This window comes from Poromitra crassiceps, assembly GCF_964638095.1.
Source record: "Poromitra crassiceps genome assembly, chromosome: 18".
NCBI classification, from domain to species: Eukaryota; Metazoa; Chordata; class Actinopteri; order Beryciformes; family Melamphaidae; genus Poromitra; species Poromitra crassiceps.
The window spans coordinates 8,605,549-8,631,326 of record NC_139636.1 but is presented as its reverse complement, the minus strand read 5'-3'; the positions used below and the strand labels follow the sequence as shown (position 1 = coordinate 8,631,326).

The 25,778-nt window shown below is 45.1% G+C and overlaps 1 protein-coding gene across 1 annotated transcript in view; it reads right to left on the bottom strand.

The window, feature by feature from the left end:
• Window positions 1-25,778, bottom strand: part of LOC310793207 (solute carrier family 45 member 3) — a 76,417-nt gene that overhangs the window by 13,829 nt on the left and 36,810 nt on the right. The window contains exons 2-4 of the mRNA XM_083654966.1: window positions 12,415-12,787; window positions 3,102-3,292; window positions 1,693-1,977 (exon numbers count right to left, since the gene is read on the bottom strand). Coding sequence (XP_083511092.1) covers window positions 1,693-1,977; window positions 3,102-3,292; window positions 12,415-12,562 — 624 coding nt within the window. The 5' untranslated portion in view covers window positions 12,563-12,787. The remainder of the gene's footprint in view (window positions 1-1,692; window positions 1,978-3,101; window positions 3,293-12,414; window positions 12,788-25,778) is intronic.

The window sequence follows — 25,778 nt, the reverse complement described above, 5'->3', positions numbered from 1 at the left end:
TACCTTCAAACCACGTCCTGAACAGTGAATACAACCTGTTACCTTCAAACCACGTCCTGAACAGTGAATACAACCTGTTACCTTCAAACCACGTCCTGAACAGTGAATACAACCCGTTACCTTCAAACCACGTCCTGAACAGTGAATACAACCGGTTACCTTCAAACCACGTCCTGAACAGTGAATACGTAAGGGTTAATGCACGACGAGGTGTCCATTATCACTTTTTAAGGGACGACGTGGAGGCGTGAACCGTCCGAGGGAAAGCCGCCGCAAAGTCCCTTAAAAAGTGATAATGGACACCTCGAAGTGCATTAACCGCTTATACCATGGTCACTTGCCAAAGAAACAAAACAAGACCATTCATTTATATTTCCATGCATTTTGCAATCAAAATCTAGTTTTCATAACCTTGAATATGAGTTGAGAACCGGCGAGACAAAATAGTCCCCTCGAGATTAGGCTATCATTGGATAAAATGGCTGCTTAGTTTCTACACCTGGCACAATTCTAGAATCAAGCTAACTAATAATTTGGCCAATTGTATGTAACAACATACAAAATAAAACGGCAATGTCTAAGAATGCAACGCCATGTAACTGGGTCGTTTAAACTCGCATTCCAGGGAATTGTGTTAACGTCTGCGGGTCTTATAAGACGCGAGGCAGGAGTAAAACTATCTGCTTTCAGTATGTTGGAGTCCAGGTATGTTTTGTACAAGGACGTCTCTCAGTGTGTTGCTGTTAACTCCCCATTTCGTTGTTTTGTTTTTGTTGATCTCGTCTTTTTCCTCTTTGACTTGATTTGTATCAGTGATAGAGGCAACGCACGCTCTCCCAGAGCGCCTGGCTGCTGGTTGCTGCAAGTTGTAAACAGAGGGTTTGACAGTTGACAGCTGAGAGCCCGGCTTCTGTGCGGGCACAGGGCGTGGTTTTTGCATAACCTATGTGCGATTCGAAATCACGCTTCTGTCAGGGGAGCGAAATCTCCGAAACTAAAATCAAAATTGTAAATAAGAGTTATTTTTGATAAACTGAGCACACAGGGGTGATTTAAATAGTTACTTTGACCGACTCATTTTTTTTCTCAAGTTACAAAAGTGTCATATTAACCCTTAACGGGGGTATAGAGCTCAAACTGCTCTCTTGATAACACTGATGAAACTATGGTGCATTGATATGAATGGTGAACACACCATTTGGCTGAACAACTTTACCAACTGTACATTATCACTTTTTAATGGACACCCTGCAGCCAATCAGAATCGAGTATTCACCCAGACCATGGTATAAAACCTGTTACCTTCAAACCACATCCTGAACAGTGAATACAACCTGTTACCTTCAACCGGAGATATCGAGTCCCACGATATAATAAGCTTAGACTGAAGCACTCTTTTGTGCAGCAGTCAATCCTCAAACTAAACATGGAGCTAAATCCCAGACCAAATGTACGTTAAGGAGTTGAATGAACAGTTCTCTTCTGTGATTATTGTCCTGTTGAATGTATGTACCTGTATCTTTGTGTCTGTGATTAATGTTTAATTAAGTATCTCTGTGTTTTGTTTCTTTTAATGTCTGTCTTTTTTGTGATGTTGTAAATGGAGATGCTGAGAAACAACAACCATTTCAGACTTGTCTGACAAGTACCATCGTATCGTATCGTATCGTATCGTATCGTATCGTATCGTACCTTCATGGTGATGAGCACGCTGGACACGAAGATGAGGATGAGGACGGAGAAGAGGCACTCGGCCTGGCCCCCCAGGTAAACGGAGAGCAGGGTGCGGCTCCAGTCCAGCGCGGGCAGCAGGTAGCCCACACAGCCTCCTAAGCTCACCATGAAGGAGAACATGGCAAAGGCCTGGCCGCACTCCTCCTCGTCCCGGTACAGGTCGGACAACAGCGCCTCCAGCGGCGTGAAGCACACCTGGCCACAGAAGTCGAGCAGTCCCACCCCAAGGATGAGGAAGCCCACCTGTAGCAAAGCAACAATGAAATCAAACAAGATCATTTAACTTTTTAACCCTGAATAGGTCCCTGAATTCCACAACTTTCTAATAATAATAATTGTATGAAAATAATGATTAAAAAAGGAACAAAGAAGCTATAAAAAAAAATGTGTTTTGCCCTCTCATAACCCTTACCTACAAATTTGTCCAGATCTCAAACCAGATCCCAACCATCTGCTGTGGAAAAGCCTTTGAGCAGTTTGGGGTTCAGTGGCTTGCTCAAGGGCATTTCAGCAGTGGCAGTGGACATCATCAATACATCATAATATGAGCGTTTCTCCCGTTGCCAGCTCACAGTTGGAATACACCCTCCTGTTGATGCCATGGATTGATTTGTTCTTCTACTGGCAGACTTGTCGACCCAAGTGCCTCCTGCCAAGCTGCCACAACTACAGTACATGATGCACTCGACAGTGTGAATCAGAACCAAGGCATACTCATACTGTACACAAGTGTCTTTTCTTGTCTTCTGTGACTGGCTGTATATGTGGAAACTAAAGCCCAAGTTATGCTTTGTCTGCCGACACTTTTGAAACGGTCGCCGACAGAAATGAGGACTTGAGTCGACACTTTCAAGTGTCGGCGAGCAGTGTCTGCTACCTGGTGAAATGTCTAGTGTCGCCGACTACGTCACGATGTGTTGCGCAAGTCGCGCAACGCGCTTGACTTCCTTGTTTTGGTTTTCACTCGATTGAAATGAATGAACGTGTCCCCGCTATTTTTATCAGCCTGTCCTTGATGTATGACTTCGTGAAAATCACAAAGAACATTGTGACCAATTTCCCAGAGAGAGAGAGAGGTGAGTTGTGTGGTTGTGTGTCGTTTATATGCGGCTGCAGCCAAGTACGTTACATCTTGCCTCCGAGGTGGTTTCACTGTGCGTCCCCTCTCTTCTCTTGGCTGTCTGCTTATAGCGTTCGAGTGTCACGTGACCGTTGAACCGAGGCGAACATTCACTGAAGTATAAATACAACACCACGAGCGACACTTTCTTTTTCGTCTGCGACCATGTGCTGACTGCTGAGCGACACTTTCTATAAAGTAAGTATAAAATTAAGCTTTAGAAAACTAGAAGGGTAACAAGGCCCACCTGGAGTGTCCGTCCGCCCCAGGCGAGGCGTGCAGCCAGGACGTCTGCGTGGGGGATGATGAAGAGCGCCACCAGGACCCCCAGAGACAGCAGCCAGATGAAAGGCCGGCGGCGGCCATAACTGCTGTTGCAGTGGTCACTGGCTGAGCCAATCAGAGGGATGAACAGGAGACCAAGTACTGGACCAATACCTGCGGACAGAGCCAGGGTAACATGGAGGAAGTGAAAAACAATACAGAGAAAAATATTGAAGAAACAGCTTTCAAAAAAAAAAAAAAAAAAAAGATTTGTATGATGGCAAATTTTGGGGGAAATAAATGTGCATGAATGTCTATATATCAGGGTGGGAATTACACGGTTGCCCCTCCCCCTCTGACCGTGATGCCCTGAGATCCCTAAAGGCCACCTTGGCAGTGCCCTGCTACCAGCCTGCTACTGTCAGTTGCTTTAAAAGCATCAGTGGTAAAATGGCGTCAGTTTTTATGCAGATTTGCAGGGAATTTGTTTTAAGAGTGATCGGTTGCCCTGAGGCCACAAGACACTGCAAGGAGACAGGAGAGTGACTGGTCCTACGGTGACTGCATGACCAATCAGAAGAGCCGTTTCAGCCAGCCTTTGTCCCTGGAAGTCTAAAACATCACAACAAACCCTTCCGTTTTTCTAGTCCTCCCTATAATTGCCCGCAAGGGCTACTTCATCTCCTCTAAGTATTTCTCTTAAGATCTCTCGTCATATTGGATTGAGTTAAACGTTGGCAGGCGACTACGAGACCAATACATAAAGTCTGGCAAGTTAATGGAAACAGAAGGACAATCCAGGCACTCCACTGGGGAAAATCATGCCCAGGAAGGAAATGATTAAAAAGCTTTTATTATAGTGGCTAATTAATTAAAAAATACCAGCATGTTTGGACCAAAGAGGTCTTGGTCAGGGCTAAAATGCACAACTGGCTATGGTTATAGCAGGCTCATGTTGCCTTATTTATTAATTAATATTAGCAAACGATACACATCGTGGCATCTGAGAGGCCTTTAGCAGCAGATTGAAGAAGTTTTAATCACAGAGTTGGACTTGTACTCTCAAAACATATTCAAGAAAACAAAAACTCAACACCGATCACCAAGTTTGCACCTTCTACTGCATTCATTCAAATGTTGACCTGCACATTTGTAAATCTTCTCTGTGAATTCAAATTGAGGACACAGAGGTGTGAAGATTTCAGATTTCTGCACAAGATCATGCAAGTTCTTAGTTGTTTACTACATCATGCAAATCACACTGATAGACTACACAGAGCACTGAGAAAACTGGGAAAAGAGATGCAGACATGAAAACAAACTCCAGGCTGCATTGGGTCTTTTCCATTGCATTTGCACTGTCTATCCTGTACAGCAGTTACTACAAGTGTCAACTGTCTATCCTGTACTTATCTTGCTGCCCCACCAGGTAGGTGTGTGTGTGTGTGTGTGTGTGTGTGTGTGTGTGTGTGTGTGTGTGTGTGTGTGTGTGTGTGTAGGTGTGTGTGTAGGTGTGTGTGTAGGTGTGTGTGTAGGTGTGTGTGTGTGTGTGTGTGTGTGTGTGTGTGTGTGTGTGTGTGTGCCATGGACTACAAGAGATGGCTACCTACAGATGGCCCCGCTGGCCGAAGGTAACCCACTCTCAGCTCTCTCTGCACACATGGCCAGGCCTGACTAATTAGAACACCCCATGACACATGCACACACTGTGCAAAGTAAACACACACACACACACACACACACACACACACACACACACACACACACACACACACACACACACACACACACACACAGACAGACACACAGAAAAAACAAAGTCTAGAATGAGCAGATGTAGGGTTTACAGAATGGCAGGAATGCATAACTTGAAAACAAAGTTTTTCCAAGTCATCCAGCAAGAAGAAGAAAAAGAAAAAAGATTTACATCACACTCCAAAATTGTTTGATGAGAAAGTCAGATGCAGACACACACACACACACACACACACACACACACACACACACACACACACACACAGAGAAAGGGAGAGATCATTTGTGGTTTGGGTGTCTGCAGCCTATTGCAAATCCTGTCATGAAGCATAAAGACACACAGACAGGCAGACAAGCAGGGAAACAGACGAGCAGAGAGACAGACAGACAGACTGACAGACAGACAGGCAGAGAGACAGGCAGACAGACAGAGAGACAGGCAGACAGACTGACAGACAGACAGACAGAGAGACAGGCAGACAGACAGGCAGAGAGACAGACAGGCAGAGAGAGAGACAGACAGGCAGAGACAGACAGACAGACAGACAGACAGACAGACAGACAGGCAGAGAGACAGAGAGACAGACAGACAAGTGGACTGCAGCCACATTTCTCCCTGCCTGCTGCAGCAGCTGTGGAGGCCCATCATAACACAGCATGTATACTACACACCACACACACACACACACACACACACACACACACACACACACACACACACACACTCCAGCTGTAAGTCTCACACATACTGCACTCAATACTCCCTCTGCCCCAATATACATTCATATAAGATGTATGGTGGTGATGTATTTGATGTATATGAATGATGTATCAAAGCATGCTTTCCAACCTCTAAATACAACGCGAGCAGCTCTCTAACCCTCGTGCACATGTGAGCTATGCTACATCTAACCTAAGCCACAGACCACATACAAACTACACATATATAGAACATGTCGCATTCCACATTCCACAACACACTTTCTTATTTAAAATACACACCAAAACACAATCCAAACATAGTAATGGACACCAACGCACTGCCCAAAAAAACCTGACTCCTCTGACGGAGAGACACACACACAGAGACAGACAGAGAGACAGAGACATAGAGAGACACAGACACACACACACACACACACACACACACACACACACACACACACACACAGAGAGAGACAGAGACATAGAGAGAGAGACACACAGAGAAAGAGAGACACAGAGAGACAGAGACATAGAGAGAGACACAGAGACACACACACACACACACACACACACACACACACAGAGAGAGAGAGAGAGAGAGAGAGAGAGAGACAGAGACACAGAGAGACACACACACACACACACACACACAGAGAGACAGAGACATAGAGAGAGACACAGAGAAAGAGAGACACAGAGAGACAGAGAGGCACACAGAGAGACAGAGAGAGAGAGAGAGAGAGAGAGAGACACACACACACACACACAGAGAGAGAGAGAGAGAGAGAGAGAGAGAGAGGAAACTGGAGAAAGAGAGTAGCAACTGGGGGATACAGCAGCCAACAAATGGCTGTTAGATGAAACAGAAAGCACCATGTGAGAACCTGACACTACTGCTCGGGGAAATTAGCTCTAAGCCTCCCAAGACACAACATCTATCTTCATTCACATGAACAACACACAGCCACTCCATTACAATACAATGAAGCTGCTTCCATCTCCACCCTGGCTCTGCTGGCTACAGCTCAGTCTGTCTGGAGGAACATCTCCACCCTGGCTCTGAGTCTGGCTACAGCTCAGTCTGGAGGAACATCTCCACCCTGGCTCTGAGTCTGGCTACAGCTCAGTCTGTCTGGAGGACGTCCACCACCAACGTGTTTCTCTTCATCTCACCAGCAGCTGTTAGGGAGGGAGAGGGCGGGACGTCCAAGTAGAACTTTACAAACAGACGTTGAGTTAGCCCTCATTCACACAGGACGCCGAACGTAAGCAGAACTGAAGCTTGAAGCAGCACAAGCTGAACGTACGCCTTGTTGTTCACACAAGACTAGGGCTGGGTTAAAAAAATTGATTCTCCGATTTTTAATCGATTTTTATTTTAATCCTTTGATATCGATTCAGAGATCGAGATATATATATATATATATATATATATATATAATACAATACATTTACATACAATACAATATATATATATATATTTTTTTATAAACATAGGCTATAATATTATAGGCTGTGTGTGGTAGTTGAAACATAGTTTCAAGTTGACGTTTATTTATGTTTGTAGTTGAAACAAAAACATAAATACTGTAGGCTACATAAATGGAAATGTTTGATCATTAATATCTACTTTTAGAAATGATATAGGCTGAAAGCAAATCACTGTGCATAATTGTGAAAGTGTCTTTATTGACAGATGAAAAGGCTGTTATTTACCCTTTGTCACCACCTGGTGAGTAAATATATGTGTAACTAAAACCATTAAAATTGACAACCGGTCTTTTTTCCCCATGTATCTACCGGTCCTTCGCACAAAAAAGGTTGGGAACCCCTGTGTTACATAACTGGACAGTCATGTAATTCAGGTTACAGCTCAAAAAACATGTTTTAGTATCACTAACCAAATCGATATTGAAATTAATCGAATCGGAATAAAATAGAATTGGGATTAATCGATTCGGAACCTTGTGAATCGGAATCGAATCGATTCTTGAAATTTGAACCAATACCCAGCCCTACACAAGACGCGTTCTCTTTTCCTCTCAGCACCTACTCTCGCGCCTTGAACCCGCCCACAACAACCCCCATTGACTTCATGCCTCACGGCTTCACGGCTTCAAGCTTGGTAATTCAGCGTCAGGCCTGAGTGATCGCTTCGGCACGGCGTCAGCGTGGCACGCGCGCGGGTGGTGTGAACGGCTTCGCCTGTTAACAAGGACGCCTAAATGAAACTTGTGGGTTCAGCGTAGGTACAGCTTCGGTTGAGCGTTGCTTCAGCGTGCTGTGTGGACGAGGGCTTAGGGAGGGAGAGGGCAGGACGTCCAAGTAGAACTTTACAAACAGACGTTGAGCTTTCTACTTGAAGAGATACTTCATTCGAACATCCACTTGGACGTGACGTTGGTTTGGGTGGCGCTGTCTTTCGTCGGATAATCGTCTCAAAGTGAAAACCATGTGCGTGCCATTTGGGCGGACAGGATCATTCACTTTTTAATTCTTTATTTAACCTGTATTTACCCAGGCAAGCAAGTAACAGATTCTTATATAGAAAAGCAGCCTGTCATTGGCTACTCCACTGAGCAGCACATTGTCAAAATAGCATATGGACGCTGCTAATTGTGTGTATGTATGTGTGCATGCCAGTGATTTGTGAGTAGTCAGCACCGAGGCAAAGGAGCAGAAAGACGCCTGTCTTTACAGCAGTTAGTATGTTTCTGTTTGAATGAGCTCCAAATAGCTTTTGGCTATTGTTAGATGGAAAAGGTCTAGAGACCAGACCAACCCAAAGCCACAAACACACTCAGAACCAGATGCCAGACTTCATTATGAGTTAGCTCACTATATGGGTGCTTGTTCCGGTGTAACCCTCCCAGCCCCGCCCCCTCGTTACGCTGCTGACACGGACGCAACATCGCCCGTCTGCGTCTGTAAACCATGTTTCAAAGCTGCAGGCGGACGGAGCAAATCACGTCCAGCTCGGCCGATAAATATAATCTCGAGTTGTTCAAAGAGCAACAGGTTTGCGGATGTGATAGATAGATAACGTTATTACATTCCCTCAAATAAGTCGTCAAACGAGTGTTATTTCTTTTGTGACAAGCAACTTTTTTTTTCCAGCGTCGGGAGTTTGACGAGGAAATGCGCCGAGTACGAGCGTCACAACCCCTTTGTCAACAAGTAACGTTAACAACCAGCTGCTGCAACAATCAGTCATGTTCTAGACCGGACCTTGCACCCATAATCATTTTACAGCGGAGCATTGAAAAAAGATGGATAGCTTATGATGTGGTTTATCAGATGGACATACTCCTTCCTGTGTGTTTTGTGGTGCCTGCTCTTTGCTTAAGGCAGCGCTCACAGAGGAAAACAAAGCTACATGTAACTCAAGAGCAAATATTTGCAGCAATAACTGATTTTGATTGCTTACTCATATATAAGCCAGGTGCGTGCCTTGAAAGAGCGTCCGACCATAGAGAATGAATTGCAGAAAGGCGCTGGCAGCTCAAATAAGCGCGTTGTGTGTGCACGCAGCCTTACTTATATTGTTTTTTGTTTTTTACTGTTGATTTTTTGTTTTTACTTTTTATTTACCGTAATCTTTCTTCAAACAAAGTTTACAAAAGATTTGTACTCATTTTGAAATGTGCTATAGAAAATAAATCTTATGATGATATTACTACTGGGTCAGCTGTAGGCCCAGATTTGACATATCCCTGTATTGAAGCAGCAAAGCACCACAGCAGGTTCAAAACCAGAGAGGTCAACAAGATAAAGCTTCAGTCAGCTAAACACATGCTAATTGACCGTACTGTATCTTTTTGTACACTGGCACAAAATGATTGTTTTGCCTCAACATTCTCTCTCTCTCTTCTTCTCCTTATCCGTGTGCAGAATAGTGATCCACAGCAAAGACAGTAAAGACAGTAAGGAGTCTGCTATGGGTCTGTCTTGCAAACTCACACTGTATTCATATTATATTCCAACATCATGAAAAGCATTTTCACCAAACTGCTGAAAACATGACAGCAGCATACAACTACAAGAGTTTCCATCTAAATCACATCAAGCATGACACAGTTATTCATAATTAACACTTACATTAAAATGGCCGTCTCAATTTCACGATTTCAGACGGACAAGCCCGTCTTTATTGTCACACGATTACAATCAACACATGCACGGAGGGCCACAAACACACACATGCTGACGGTGGCCGGTGAAATTTGTCCTCTGCATTTAACCCATCCTGGCTTTGTCCTTTCCTCCGGGGGGCAGGCCAGGAGCAGTGTCCCAGGCGAGAATCGAACTCAGGACCTTCTGACTGCGAGGCGACAGCTCTACCACTGAGCCACCATGCCCCCATTTGCAGTGAGAGCCAGAAAATGGAAATGTGGACGTTGTAATTGACGTCGTCACGATGACTGTTAAAGGCAGTTTTATGCAAAATCTCTCTGAAGCCAAATGCAAATCAGAAAGCAAACGCAAAACCAGATTGCTCTTTGTGTTACACTGCGTGACCTCAAGTGAATTCCTAGAGTTGCATTCAGCCAGTGGCACCTCTGTGTGGCTCCGCCTCCAGCGGTTTACACTCATGCTGCCTTCTCATTAGCAGCTGATTAGCACCTCAACAAAACAACAGCTGATTGGTCACTGATTTGTGTAACAGCCTCAATTATGTCTTTATGACCTGAGTGGGAAAGAGGCTAGTTTGCCCTGAGGCACAGCCCCAACCCTGTAAGCCCCCCCCCCCCCGCCCTCCACAGACACACACACACACACACACGGCTATAGTGATGGATAAGCTCATATCTTATATATTTGCAATTCGTTTGCAAACACACACCTTCCTTGGAAGGCACAGGCTGAATTGAATGAATCTGAATTCATAAACGTATAAATCTTCACAACGTTTAATAGCAGCTAGCCGAAATAATTTTCCATTATGGCTTGAATGTACATTAAACATTCACTAAGACACTCGTGCACTAGTGAGTCACATGTTAGATTAGCAGACAATAGAAGCAAAGCTCTCAGAATCTGACAGAAAATGAAATTTCATTTCTTTAAGCACCGTGAAGTCACACAATGAAAAGCGGGGGAATAATAATGACACTAAAATCCTGGAGAAATTGATAAGATCATAAGGACACTTAACAAACAATCACTCGTGTGGTCAGTAAACAAGCCACAGAGAAGACAGCTGAATCCCAACAACTCACTGGTTTCTCTCTCATAATGCGTATGAGAGGGAAGATCCCCTTTTGCCTAGGGGCTGGGCGATATGGACAACATCAAATATCACGATATTTTTTGGCCAAATATCTCGATATCGATATTGCGACAATATTGTTGGGGTGACCATTGGTGCTTTCACAAAATATTTACATTTTTTACTACATAATCATCAGTAATGTGGATATAATGGCTAAGTGGGTAAAGGCTAATAATAGAACAGCTAGAACAGTCTGGTAGGGCTGTGCAATAAAATCAATACGGCAATATATCGCAATATTTTTTTCCGCAATACTGTATCGATATTTCATAACAATATCGTGATATACCGCCATATTGATTTTTATTTCAGTGCGTTCAGTAAGACACTCAACACTCAGTAGTTCTGACCAAATTTGTCCACCAAGTCATCAAAATAAAGTGATGTACATATTATTACACTACCTGAGTGGTACAAAGCAAGTTGTATTTTCAGCTCTATTCTTTAATTCTCAGTAAATTATGTAGAGTATTGCAATATATCGCAATATGTATTGTATCGCAATGTATCGTGACCCATGTATCGTGATACGTATCGTGAGGTCCTTGCCAATACCCAGCCCTACAGTCTGGTAAGTTCAGAAAATGGCATCACTTTACTGTAATGCAGCATTTAAAACCAGGAAAAGACAACACTTATGTCATATCATGAGATGACGATATCCAAACTAACCAAAGATATCTAGTCTCATATCGCAATATCGATATAATATCGATATACTGGCCAGTCCTACTTTTTTTAGTTTTTGTACCTTTATTTATCCAGGCAGGACATTTGAGAGCAGGCTCTCTTTTTCAAAGACGCCCTGATTACAGCAATTATACAATAATACAATTACTAAATTGCAGTACACAACAAAACCCTGCCTTTCATGTTGAATGAGTGCACTGACAAAAGAGAAAGATGACAGAGAGCACACACACACACACACACACACACACACACACACACACACACACACACACACACACACACACACACACACACACACACACAATGTGGCAGTAATGAAGGCCAGTAAGGCCATGTTCACATTAAAGGCAAATCCGATTTGCTGCTAAAGTCATTAATCATCATGATCTTGATTGGTTTCCCAAATCTGATTTGGGGGGGGTGTCCGCACTGCCACAAATCTGATTTGGGCAAGCGTTCAAGTCGGATCTGTGTGTCCAGATACAGCGAGCCTATCTGCATGGGTTGCTATGGTAACGACATAGGCATCAGTAAACAACTAGCTCTGAAGGTGCTTTCCCACGCAGAAGCACGAGAAATGACCATCATCTCTGGCCATCCCAAACAATCGCGCTCCTGCAAAAAGACACTCTAAAATCTGATCTGGGTGATCAGCGCCTCCACACTGAAGTCACATCAGTCGAAAGCAAGTTGGAAACTACCTCCATAGTGGTTTGGGACAAGTGACACAAATCAGACTTGGAGCGTCCAGACTCCAATCTGGATAGAATCATTAATAGGTCATCATTAAAGTTCACAAATCGGATTTGGCCTCCTAGTCTGAACATGGCCTAAGCAGATCCCGCCCTTCTGTCTTTAGCTAGCAGCTTACCTAGCACCATGGTCATGTAGCGCTCCTCCACGCCAGCCTCCAGCAGCAGCGGAGGCACGTATGTGATCCCAGCTGCCACGCAGATCTCCAGGCCACAGGTCAGAGAGTTCAGCAGGACGAGACGCCACTGAGACCTCCATCCAGGCATATTTACAGGGGCTGCCCGGGTCGCCTTTCCTCCCCTGTGGGACCCGCACTACGGAGGGCAGGGCACAGGCCCTGGGCAGGGCCGAGGCGGGGAGCGGGGGCACGAGGCAGATGGCGCCCCGGTGGGACGAGACTCGGGCCGTCGGGGAGGGACAGTCACAGCAGCGAGGACACGGGGACGTCTCAGATGACCTGGACGACCCATCCTCTTCTCAGCATTCTGGATCTGTAGAGGAAGGGCAGCCAAGAGGGAGCTGTGAGGGCTCGGCAAATTCACCGAAAATCTATGTAAACCGACATTTAGAACCTATAACGGACTTAATCTTACTCATGTCAATACAATTATACCAAATGTATTCATTAATTAAATTAATTACTGTTAATTTGGTTAATACTTTCCCCAATGCATGCGTTCATGAACTGTCACCTTAAAAAAATACTATGTTGTGTTCAGTGACAGTCACGTCACTCAAAGCGAAGCCGTCAGCATGGAGGATGAGAGGAGAAAAAACACTGAGACAACAAACAGCACAGTACTACAGACCTCATCAGAGAACTTTGAGGGCAGTGTCAAAAAGAAGCCCATCAAATAAATAATGGTTTATAAATCAATCGTAATCCAGCATGTTTTACCAACTTCAAAACAGCAAAATGCAAGGCAAGAAAACAACAGAATATGATGAGATTTGACACACTGGCTGAATGTCACGTCTCATGTGGTTTGCTGCTGTCTGACTGTTGGTGAATGTGAGGCATGCTGTGCTAGACAGGTCAGGCCCAGGTTAGGTCAGGCCCAGGTGAGGTCAGGCCCAGGTGAGGTCAGGCCCAGGTGAGGTCAGGCTCAGGTGAGGTCAGGCCCAGGTGAGGTCAGGCCCAGGTGAGGTCAGGCTAGGGCTGGGCGATATATCGAATATACTCGATGTATCGCGGCTTGTGCCACGTGAGATGTAGAAATGACTATATCGCGAACATTCGAGTATAATTGTCACGCATTGTTTATAACTTAAGCCGCCGGCATGACTCGCTTCACGTTTCCTCTTGTCAGCTCTCTCTCTCAAGGGAGAGCTCATGTCACACTCAAAAGGGAGGGGGAATCACATGGATACGTCAAACGCGTCAAACCGCGTCAGACACACCCGTCCTTAACCTATGTGCGATTCGAAATCACGCGTCCGCACCATAGACTGGCGAAACATGGCCGCCCGCAGTGTGGCTGTTGACAGTTTCAAATTATAACAAAACAACCACTATTGCAATTTGCAATACATGTCCCGCAAGGTTTCTGAGATTAGGGGAAAGTCTGAGCTGGCGTTACGCTAAACCAAACATGGGGAGGAGGCAGCGGATTTGTTTTGGCGTTAACGTTAGCTGTTGTGATGATGACTAACGGGGCTAACGTTAGCTAGCTGGTTAGGCTACCTAGTTGCAGGGCAGCGCTCCACAAGCTTGTTGTGACCAAAACCCCCGCATTTAAAGCATTTCATACTCCCAGAGCTGGCGTAAACCATAGAGAACCTCATGCATTAGCCTACTCAAAATGAAACGTCCAGGGTTTGTGTCTCCAAAAGGAACTAACGCTAACGTTACATGCAAGCTAACGTAGCTAGCTAGCTGCGGGGCAGTCATGATCTATTAAGGAAAACGAATGCTTAAGTGAACATCACATAGGCTACGTGTATTTTCTTTAATCTAGACTAGAACTAGAGGCATCATTTTTCAGTCAAAAGTGAAACGACACAGATATGATGACGTATAGTGAGGCTTTCCATGCCTCACTATAGAACTGGCCCCAATGCAAAATTCACAGCTTATGTTGCCGTCATGCCAATAAGAGTCTAAATTTAATTTTTTATGTTTTATCTGCAGACTAAGCAGCTAGGCTTTCGGTTCTATAAAAGCCATTATTTTTTGTATTGACTATTGAGTGATACACTTTACTAAAACAAGCATATTATATCAGAAGTGTTGTTTGTGTTCACAGTGATGTCAGATTTGCTTAGGTCAGAGCTATGGAATATTAAATCATCTTTGCTCACTACATCTGCCCTTTCTTCTTTTTTACCCCAGGTGTGCATAAAATACTGGTTAAGAACTTATGGAAAAGTCATGGAAATCCATTGGTCAAAATGTGTATGAACCCTGAAGGGTTAAATTGAGCATTTATGAGAGATTTCAAAAATATCGAGATATATATTGTGTATCGCGATATAGCCAAAAAACATCGCGATATTCTTTAGAGGCCATATCGCCCAGCCCTAGGTCAGGCTCAGGTGGGGTCAGGCTCAGGTGAGGTCAGGCCCAGGTGAGGTCAGGCCCAGGTTACAGCAGTTGTCTGGCTGTCAGCGGCCCCAGGCTGCAGGGAGGACGTCTTGATCGCAGCTAGTCGTGTTTCCATTACTCTCAGAAATGCGCAAAATCTATATATCGCAATAGAAAGTGGGTAATGGAAACACGTGAATTTCGAAAAACCTCCCAAATATCGCAAAAAGTTTTTTCGCTCTCATGAGGTGGTTTTTCAGACGTGTCGATATAGAAGTTTATCGCAAAAGTGTAATGGAAACACATTTTTCGCATTTGCACGTCATGTGACCCATATTATCCCTTGGAAAAGGAGCGGAAAATAAGTTTGGTAAGTAAGGTTCGATAGCCGTGTCAAAACCTCTGCAGCAAGTGGAAAACTTTGAAGCAACGCTACCTAGCAGAAAGACGAGTGTTATGCAAAAGCGTAGCCGGGCAAATTAGATAATGTTTAATGGCAGAAATCGGTCCATGGTGACAGCAGGCTGCCTGTGTGCGCGCATTTGGCACAGCGGCGAGATGAGAGGATGAAAAGCACACACTGGTGCGGTGGTGCTGTCTGAAGTGAATACAGTGACTGTGAGTAGGCTAATACATTGCACACGTTTCAGGTGCAATTATAGAACCAAATCAGCCTTTTCCCCCCTCCATCTCTAAATCGGACCAGTTGTAGGCTATTAGGCTACCTTTTTTCCTCTGCCTGTCGCGCTGACTGCATTCACGCAGCCAGCAACATTTTGCGACTCATTTTCTTTTGAATTGATAATCAGGCTCGTTTATATGCATTGTAACTTCATGTTGGGATTTGCATTGACCATTGGTTGGATTTGAGCATGCAGGGGACGGGATATGGGGCAGAAGATCCCCGTGCGTAATCACTGTGGCAGCTGCTGCAACGGGGAATCACTCAAACGCAACTTCAATGGAAACGCCTACAAGTCGCAATTGTACATTGTCGAAGTTGTAGAAATATCGCAATTCTTTTGCGAAAAACTGTAATGGAAACACAGCTAGTGACAGCTTTCTCACAGCCAGTAGAAGCACAGCATCTACGTGGATGGCTGCCACCACCACCACATTTTCAACAAACATGCATGCATGAGGCTTAGGCCTGGATATCGCCACTCATTTCCTGATTCAATATCGATATTTGGTTTGCAACAATTACCAATTTTGCTTGGATATGAAAGAGATTCTCAAGGAACTAATGCTGTAAATTGTACAAGGAACACTCTAACCTTAACTTGCCCATGTATAATAGTATCCTTCTTTGCCTTGTATATTTTCTTAATTTTGTCTGCTTTTTGCAAGGTATATTTAAAAAAAAAAAATGTAATCGGCCAAATCTTTGCCTATACTTGTACATTCAAGAAAAATATCGGTATCGGAATAATATTGGTATCGGCAGGTATCCAAATTCAGGTATTGGAATCGGAAGTGAAAAAATGTGGATCGGTGCATATCAATTTGATATGGATATATATATTTTTGGTAACGCAGCCTTAAATGAGGATATGGCACCGATGCATTCTCTGAGCTCCTCACCAACAGCTTCAGGACAGCAGGAACAACAACAAGCAGACAGAGATGAGTCAGCCAGAGACCAGCTACGTGGAAAACATGCCCAAACGTTTGCCAAGACTATTCTTTCTCCCGCTGCAGCTTCTCCTGCCTCATTTAAAAGTATCTACAATGATAGAAGTTTGACAAAAAGACCATCCGGCTAAACAAACTTACAGCACAGAACACTTCACACTTTAAAAAGGGACAGCTCACCCTAAAATCCAAAATACAATATATTCCCTCTCACCTGTAGTGCTATTTATCCCTCTATATCGTTTTGGGATAGTTGCCTGAGTTTTGGAGATATCGGCGCGCAGAGTTGTCTGCCTTCTCTTGAATACAATGGAACTGGGTGGCACTCGGCTTGTGGTGCTCGAAGCACCAAAAAAAAACACATTTGAAAAACTCAACAGCAATGTCTCTTTCCAGAAATCTTGACCCGGTTACTCAAGATAATCCACAGACTTTGTTGTGAGCAGTTTCATGTAGGAACTCTTTTCTTTTGCAGTCTCATGTAGGAACTAGCAGGTAGTAGTGGCTGTAGTTCGGTCAAAAGAAAATAGTTCCTCCATGAAACCGCTCATAACAAGGTTTGGATATTTTGTCCCTCCCAGCCCTACTGAATGTTATCAATAGCACCTTCAAGTTAGAAGCTGACTCAGGTCCTGTTTACACGGCGACGCTCCCCGCATAAAACGGCAAACTTTTTTTTACCGTTAGTGCCTTCCTTTTACATGGTGACGGCGTTATTTGGGGTGAAAACGCCAAAATCTGAAAACAGGTCCCAGAGTGGAATCCTTGAAAACGCTGCACCTTACTGTCACCGTGTAAAGTGGAGAAACGCAATTCAGGTGATGACACAGCCCCCCTTCACCATGTTACACAATGCTAGGCAATAGGAACATTGAACTAGCCCAATACAGCCTTATGGCACAGGCATAATGAGTCGCATTGACATTCAACAAAAATGATAACGATTTGCTTAAAAAAAAAAACACACAATCTGCGTTAAATCCCCCCTACTAACGTTGCACATAGCCTATTTATCACTGTCTCCAACTCTCACAACTCTCACAACTCACTGTCTGCGATGCATTTCCTCAAGTGAAGTCCCAATTGTGCTCCGGTCTTTTTTATGTTGCTTTACTGGTTTTTTTTATTCGGTAATCCAATCTGGAGCATGATCTGGAGCAGTTTATTAGGCTACCATTTGTGACTTCTGTGTCAGACCCGTGGAAAATGCATTTAAAAACTTTAATCACAAAGCTAAATCAAGCCCGTTAGAAACAGACAGAATAGGGGAAGCTAGGCGTTTTTACCTTCAAAATAAAAAATAAAAATCAGGGGTCGTCGACTCACTGCGTGTTAAAATGGACTTTTAGTTGTCTGTGTTCTATATGTCTTCTGTGTATTTCGGATCACACAGAAAAAACGTTGCGACATGCATCAATAAGACTATTGGTTTATTTAATTACCATTATTGTGAAGGTTTTAACCAGAAGTTTCAATGTTATTCTGGCTCACTTGGCGCTTTTGCGGCTTCAGTCAGCCCGACAGTCTGCACGCAAATCGTTATCACACCAGCTGGGTGTAAATGCGAAATAAAAGGTGAGGAGGACGCAATGCTAGTTTGCCGTTTTAATTATGCAGAGACGGTTGTCGTCTAAACATGGCCTCAGTCTATTCTAACACACTGACGTTGTGCAGCAGCAAGACTGTCACAAGCACCATGACGACTGCTTCACTGTTCATTTCCAGACACCATCCTCTGGAGACAAGATCTCACCCTTGAAGGACACCTTCCCCCAGGCAACGACAGTGATGCGACCTGCCAGTCTCCATCATATTATACCTTGTGTTCAATCATCTGTTCTCTCCACCATCAACCCTGCCCTTTTCTTTTATTTTTTATACTGATCATTTTCTCTCTACAGTGAACTTTGATTGATTCTCATCAGAAGGAAATTAAAAAGGGAAAAGCACACACAGGATGGGAGGCTGCCAGGGTGCGTCTGGGGACATTCATTCCAAAGACAAAAAGACAATCAACTGAAGACAAATAGATTGTAAGAGACCAAAGCGGAGGAGAGAGACAGAGACATTTCCTCAGCCAATATCTCAGATTTGTTTTAGGGGTGTCATTCATATTGAACCCGCTTAGCTACCAGGCTTTATAGGTTCGATACGCATTGATGCAAACCAAACAAATCTTTCACCGCTCAAGTCTTCTACAAGGATATCATGGTAAAAATAAAACTGAGATGTCGTCAAAAATGAAATACAATTTCAAACTAGACTGTGAAAATAAACTAACTTCACTAAAATAAATTAAAATGAATTAAAAATGTTCAAATCAAGAAAATGTACCTGGCATTTCTACTTTTTTTTTTTTTTTTTTTTTTTTTTTTTGCTGCGTCGGAAAGGTACTGAATCAAACCGTGAATTTTGTGAACAGTTTCAGCCCTGATTTGTTTAATTGCCTGTCTAAAACCAGCATGACATCGTCGTCATCACCGTCATCATCATCAGGTGAGCAGAGGGAGGAGAGGCAACAGTCGGAAGAGCCGTGGCGCCGACACAGACACAAGGTGCTATATTTACATTTGGTGTGAGACTTCTCTGCCAATGCTGCTGCCCATCTGTTCTCTCGCAGCACATAGAATGATCTGTCATCTCCCATCGCAGGCTTGGTTCATCACACAGGAAACGGCTCAGTAAATGATCAGATTAGATGCAGTGATTCAATGTAACACATTCACCATGTGGGGGTGAAAGGAGTTTGCTTTAAAAGTTTTAGACGGGGGAAAATACAGACAGTGTTTTTTCTGTGGAAACTGTGGCTCGTAGCATAACGTCAAGAAGTAGTATGAGTTATAATAGGACTTCCAGGTTTGACCCATGTTCTTCAGACACTGTACGTAGTAGTGAGGTCTGAAGACTTCCCTGAAGCACAAGCTATCTCCTCACTTGCCACAATCATGAATCATCTCAGACCAGAGAGGCAACATAAAACAACACTACAAATGAAACGGAAAATGCGATATAGCATCAGCCATCCTACAGCATTCACATCCCCAGCTTGACAGTTAGACCCATGCCATGTCTCGACGCTTTGAGATCCGATTGCTCGGACCACATGTGATCGGATTCTTGTCACGGATACCCGGTTCAAACCTGGTATTTAAAACGGCTGAGCTCCGACTTTGGGCCTCCGATCTCAGCAAAGTACAGGTCTGGACGCACCCAATGCGCATTGAGATCCGACCGCCTCAGGCCACCTTCGGACGTGGTCTGGGACGCATGACAGTTGTTAGATTTCTGTGTGTGTGTCTGAACAGCAATGTGACCTCGGAGGCTTTAAAGACCGCCTGACGTCCTCTGCGTAAGGGGAGTCAGTTCGGGTGCGTGCGTTCACACCTGTCCACTTGTGATCGGATCACCCAAGACACATGTTAACACCGGGTGTGAACAGGGCCTTGGAGAATGTGAGGAAGGACAAAGCGACAGTGTTGTTGGCAGGCTGAACCTAGCAGGGGCCTGCTGGGTCACAGGGAGAGAGGACCACTTCACAGCCGTCACATCTCATTGGCCCGGCCCAGGCAGGCACACTGAAAGACGCCCATCAGGGGACCAGCCTTTAGGGGACCAGCCTTTGCCCGCTACAACCCCCAACCCGCATAGTCCCAGTGTGTGTGTGTGTGTGTGTGTGTGTGTGTGTGTGTGTACATTTCACATGCATGCTCCTCTCAATCCCCCCTCCCTCCTCCATTGCTTCCTCCTCCTTGCTCGGCCCCTGAGGTCAGCTTGACCTGCATTCTAAGCGGACCCTTTTGACATATCTGCCCACGACTCGGTTCTGCTTTTATGATTCTGGATCACAGTTTGAATGCTTTCTATTCTGGCCCCAGCTGACTTCCTGTCAGACGTTCTCACTGAGAACAGAAGCCCCCCCCCCCCCGCCCGATGGCTCCGCCCCTCGGCAGCCACAGCCTGTCTGGAGTGCACGCAGGCCTGCCCAGCAGCCGGGCAGATTCCAGGGGTTTGGAAAATGGAATGGTTTGTTGAAGGTCTTGACGCAAGCAGCGATGGCTGGTGTTAGGAGGACTGGGGAGAAGATGGCTGGTGTTAGGAGGTGTTAGGAGGACTGGGGAGAAGATGGCTGGTGTTAGGAGGACTGGGGAGAAGATGGCTGGTGTTAGGAGGACTGGGGAGAAGATGGCTGGTGTTAGGAGGACTGGGGAGAAGATGGCTGGTGTTAGGAGGTGTTAGGAGGACTGGGGAGAAGATGGCTGGTGTTAGGAGGACTGGGGAGAAGATGGCTGGTGTTAGGAGGACTGGGGAGAAGATGGCTGGTGTTAGGAGGACTGGGGAGAAGATGGCTGGTGTTAGGAGGTGTTAGGAGGACTGGGGAGAAGATGGCTGGTGTTAGGAGGTGTTAGGAGGACTGGGGAGAAGATGGCAGGACGAAAGGCGGGAAGGAATGGAGGCAAGGAGATCACGAGTCACGACGACTGTGGAACAGCATTTATTAGCACATTTGATCCACCTCCGAGTTACATGTACAATGTATCACGATACATTTGCGATACATATGCGATATATTGTAATACTCTACAGAATTGACTGAAAATGTTAAAATAGAGCTGAAAATACAACTCGCTGTGTGTACCACCCAGGTAGTGTCATAATATGTACATCACTTTTTATATTGATAACTTGAGTCAAAACAAATTGAGTCAAAACTACTGAGTGTTGAGTGTGTCACTGAACGCACTGGGAAAAAAAGTATTCTTATTGCGTCACTGAACACACTGTTGTGGGGAAAAAAATCAATATGTCGATATATGACGATATCTTTCAGAAATATCGATACAGTATTGCAGAAGAAAATATTGCGATATATTGCCGTATCGATTTTATTGCACAGCCCCCTAGTTAGGAGGACTGGGGAGAAGATGGAAGGATGAAAGGCGGGAAGGAATGGAATTGAGGCAAGAAGATCATGACGACTACTGTGGACCAGCATTTATCAGCACATGTATCCACCTCAGAGTTATATGTACAAATCAATGCCATGTGTGTTGGTTTGAAAGCTGCCAGTCTCTGAGCAACACGCAGCAGCTCTCACACAAGGCTTAGAGACTAGTATTCTGGGGATGGAGGAGAGAGAGAGAAGCACTCTGGTAACCCACACAGTCCCTCCACCGCTGGCTTAATGACACCTCTTGACTCTCCAATGTATTCCAGTCATGCCCGTTGACTGTCTTCCCATTACCTCAGAAACACAAAACGCACAAACGCACACGCACAAATGCACAAACGCACACGCACAAACGCACACGCAGGCAGGCAAACAGCCCTGCATGTCACCGTCAACGTTTAAACACTACAGGCACAGCCGGGCCAGGGAAGAGGGGGAGAGAGACAGGGAGAGAGAGGGGAATACAGAGCCAAAGTGAACCTCACTTCCTGCTTCAGCAGCACCGTACCAGAGATTTTCATCCGCCATTTATTTTCCCATAGACATTTCATAAAATCCTTATAAAAAGAGTTTTACTTGTTCTAACCAAACGGTTCAGATATATTTAGAAACAGGAGAGACCACATAACATTTCACTCGGACCAAAATCTAAAGAAAATGCGGGGTTAAAGAAAATATTTTTCCGATGTTTTTTTTTTTGGTTTGCTCCTAGTGAAATGTTCTATGGTCTCTCCCGATTCTAAATATATCTGAACCGTTTGGTTTGACCGAGTAAAACTCTTTTTATAAGCATTTTATGAAATGTCTATGGGAAAATAAATGGCGGAAGAAAATCTCTGGTACAGTGCTGAAGCAGGAAGTGACGTTCACTTTGCCTCTCTATAGAGAATGGGTGAAGAGAGAGAGGAGGGGGGGGGGGGGGGGGGCTCTCCCATTGCCCCATTACCAAGCCCTATTCAGCTGCAGGCCCCCCAAATCAGGTCTAATGACTCCGAGCGCTATTCTTACAATACAAAACAGCCTTTGTGTGTATTGTGCCGGGCAGAGTCACTTGATATAGTGAAGGTATCAGGCCCATTTCAACTGGGCTTTTATTAGGCCAGCGTTCATATAAATGGTAGGATATAGAAAGTGGAGAGAGGGGGGGAAGGGGGGATGTCTGGAAGAGGTGAAGAAGAGGAGAGCGGAAGGAATTGCTCCGAGATGACATCAGAACCACAAGCGCCGTTTGGGCCGTGGCTGGTAGAAACCTCAGGAGGAGGTTCTGGGGCTGAACGGCTGCTGCAGCGCTGTGGTCTTTCCTCCTCCTCCCCCTCTCTGAGTTCCCCCAACAATTCATGGACTTGACTTGTCTGCGAGCCGGAACACAAACCGCTGTCCACGACAGCAGGTCCAGGCCCAGGTCCAGGTCCAGGCCCAGGCCCAGGTCCAGGTCCAGGTCCACCAGGTCCAGGTCCAGGTCCAGGCCCAGGCCCAGCCTCCCACGTCGACTGCCCGCCCGCCTGGCTTGCTTCCTGCAATCCTTTCTCTGCGGCTCGCCTCCTCTCTGCCCTACTTTCTCTTCCTGAAGCAGCAGCAGAGCATCAGAGCTCTTAGCAGCACCAGACAGACGTGTCCCCTTTCACGACTCGACTGGGTTGTCAGCGTGACCCTACATCACAGTCCCTTAAGCGACCATTAGAAAATCTCACACAATTAACGCGCCGGTCAGCAAAACAGCGCTCGTCTTGCAAGTGTCGCAGAGACATTTTCAAAAGGTACTCCCAGTTGCACACGGGTCTTGTGAACATGGGGCGCTGCTGGGGTTTGAAAGTGAGGCGCTGCGAATAAATCATTTGTATATTTTTCCACAAATCTCTTCAACCGTCGGTCAAACTGTTTTCCTCGAAAATGGCGGTCCTGTCTTCTTCAGTGTAGGGCTGCAACTACTAACGATTCTTTTCATTATCGATTAATTTGTCGATTAGCTTGTTGATTAATCGATTTCGTCTATAAAATGTCCGAAAATGGTGAAAAATTGCCGATCGGTGTTTCCCAAAGCCCAAGATGACATCCTCTAATATCTTGTTTTGTCCACAACCCAAAGATATTTAGAGTAAAGAAACCAGAAAATATTCACATTTAAGAAGCTCGAATCTGAGAATTTTAACTTTTTTTTTCTTAAAAAGTTACACAAAATGATGAATCGATTATCAAAATAGTTGTTGATCATTTTTCCGTCGATCAACTAATCGATTCATCGTTGCAGCTCTTCTTCTGTGGTTGCGCTGTGACGGCTGCGTGCACTACTGTATGTAGGAAACACAGTGATAAAACAGTGGTGAAAGGAGGGCAAGCACCCGGATCTTCTTCTTCTCTGACCTTCTGGACCTTCTCTCTTCTCTTCTGACAACCTGAACACAGTGAAGAATGTAACTCGTTTAACTGGCTTCAATAAAAAAGTTCAGGCGTTGATTTGTGCTCTCGTCTCTGCTCACTTGAAAGACGGGCCTGATCTCACGGACCCCCCCCCCCCCCACGCACCCCCGTAATCTGACCTCGCTGACACCCCCTCCCCTCCGCTCCCCCCAGCCTGTAATCTCAAGCCCACATCCGTCACCGTGACCCCTGACCCCACCTTTCACCACAAATCATGTGACCAACCTAACATTTCAAAGACGGTGCCAGCAGGCGAACGGCAGCCAGGCGGCCGGGTCCTGCTGTTAATGTCCTCCTCCTGCGCAGGGTGCTGCTGGCTGGCTGGCAAAATGAAAAGTCACTCTGTCAGGCGGTTATTTTAAAGTAGTACTTCTGAGAGGAGATTCGATGGAGGTCCATACATCTCATGTGGACCTTGTCTCTTATTTCTGGACAGACTAATAATACTCTTTGGCAGCGGCAAAATGTGAAGTGCTCTTTCCATCTCTGCAGTTAATTAGGACGACGACTCAGAAAGAATACATCTCTTAAGTTTAGAGGAGCAGAAAGATGACAGGAAACAGACTCCACGGCTCCTGGGAGTTGCACTGCTTCTCAAGCAACAAGAGAGAACGTTCAGAAGCATTTCATTGATACTATAGGCCTGATTCTGGGGGAGGGGGAAGATCTATTAGGGTGCTTTGCTTTCATACCGTTCCCGAGCACACTTGTCCCCAAATTGACCCCAGTTTCAGAACGTTTGACGAGTGTGAACGTTCTGTTCCGTTCCGGTTCCGCGCCCGGGCGCGCAACAGGGAACCCGTGACAGGATCCAGTTGAAAAGGTGGTCTGGGGAGCGCTTTATTTATCATGCCCGGGCACGGAACACTTGCGAACCACACAGACGACACACGGGCGAGGATAAACTCCAGGCATAGTTGATCACGCAAGTGCACTCTGTTCCGTTTTCCGAGCGCGGAAGAAATGCTGTAATGTGAAAGCTGACCAGCGGGGGAGAGGGGAGGGGGGGGGCAATCGTTCCCATGGGCGGAACAGAACGGAACGAAAGAAAGCGTTCCCAGTGAGAAAGCAGCCTAAATCAAGTATTCATTCACTCATTCACTCACTACACAGGAAGACAACGCCTCCCATATCCTCTTTAAACAGCATGTGTGTACAGCCATCCTGGACTCTCTAGACTTTGCGATCAAAAAAGGCGTGGAAACCAATGAGTTGTTCTTGAGCAGCCCTCAGCTAAGGCCAACACCTTACAGTAGGAAGTGGAGAGTGCAGTAGGGTTTTAGTATTTTATACTTCGATAAGTAGTATCAATACTAAAAATTAGAAACGGATACAATATACTCATTTGCAAATTGCAACAGTATCGATACCAGCAAGTGCTTTTTCTTAATGAACAATCAAAATTGTATTTCTCCGTCTCCACTATTCACCTTATGTAGCCACGCCCATTTGACCCGGTTGTGTGGCCGTATCAAAACTTCCGGCTAAAAATAAAATAAAATAAAATGGCTGGCTGCTCCAATATCATCTAACTCTGAATTAACTAACAATTTAGCCAATTGTATGTAACATACCAAATAAAAGCAAACGGCAATGTCTAAGAATGCAACGCCATGTAACTGGCTCGTTAAGTCTCGCATTCCAGGGAATTACGTTAACGTCTGCGGGTCTTATAGACGTAAGTGGCTCGAGCTGCCTCGGAGGAGAGAAAACTATCTGAAGCTTTCTTTGTTGGAGTCGTATGTTTTACAAGAAAGTGCTCGTCATTGTCGACGATAACGTTATCTGACCTGGCTAACAGTGGATACTCGCTTGCTTGCTGTGTACCGGCTCAAAGTAGTAGGCTATGTTCTTTATTTTACCCCTGCACTGTCCGCTCCAAAAACAACTCTCTTATTTTGCGCCGTGACCGCCGGAAGTGTTAAAAGGACCCGGAAGAATTTGGCCCACTGTAAGG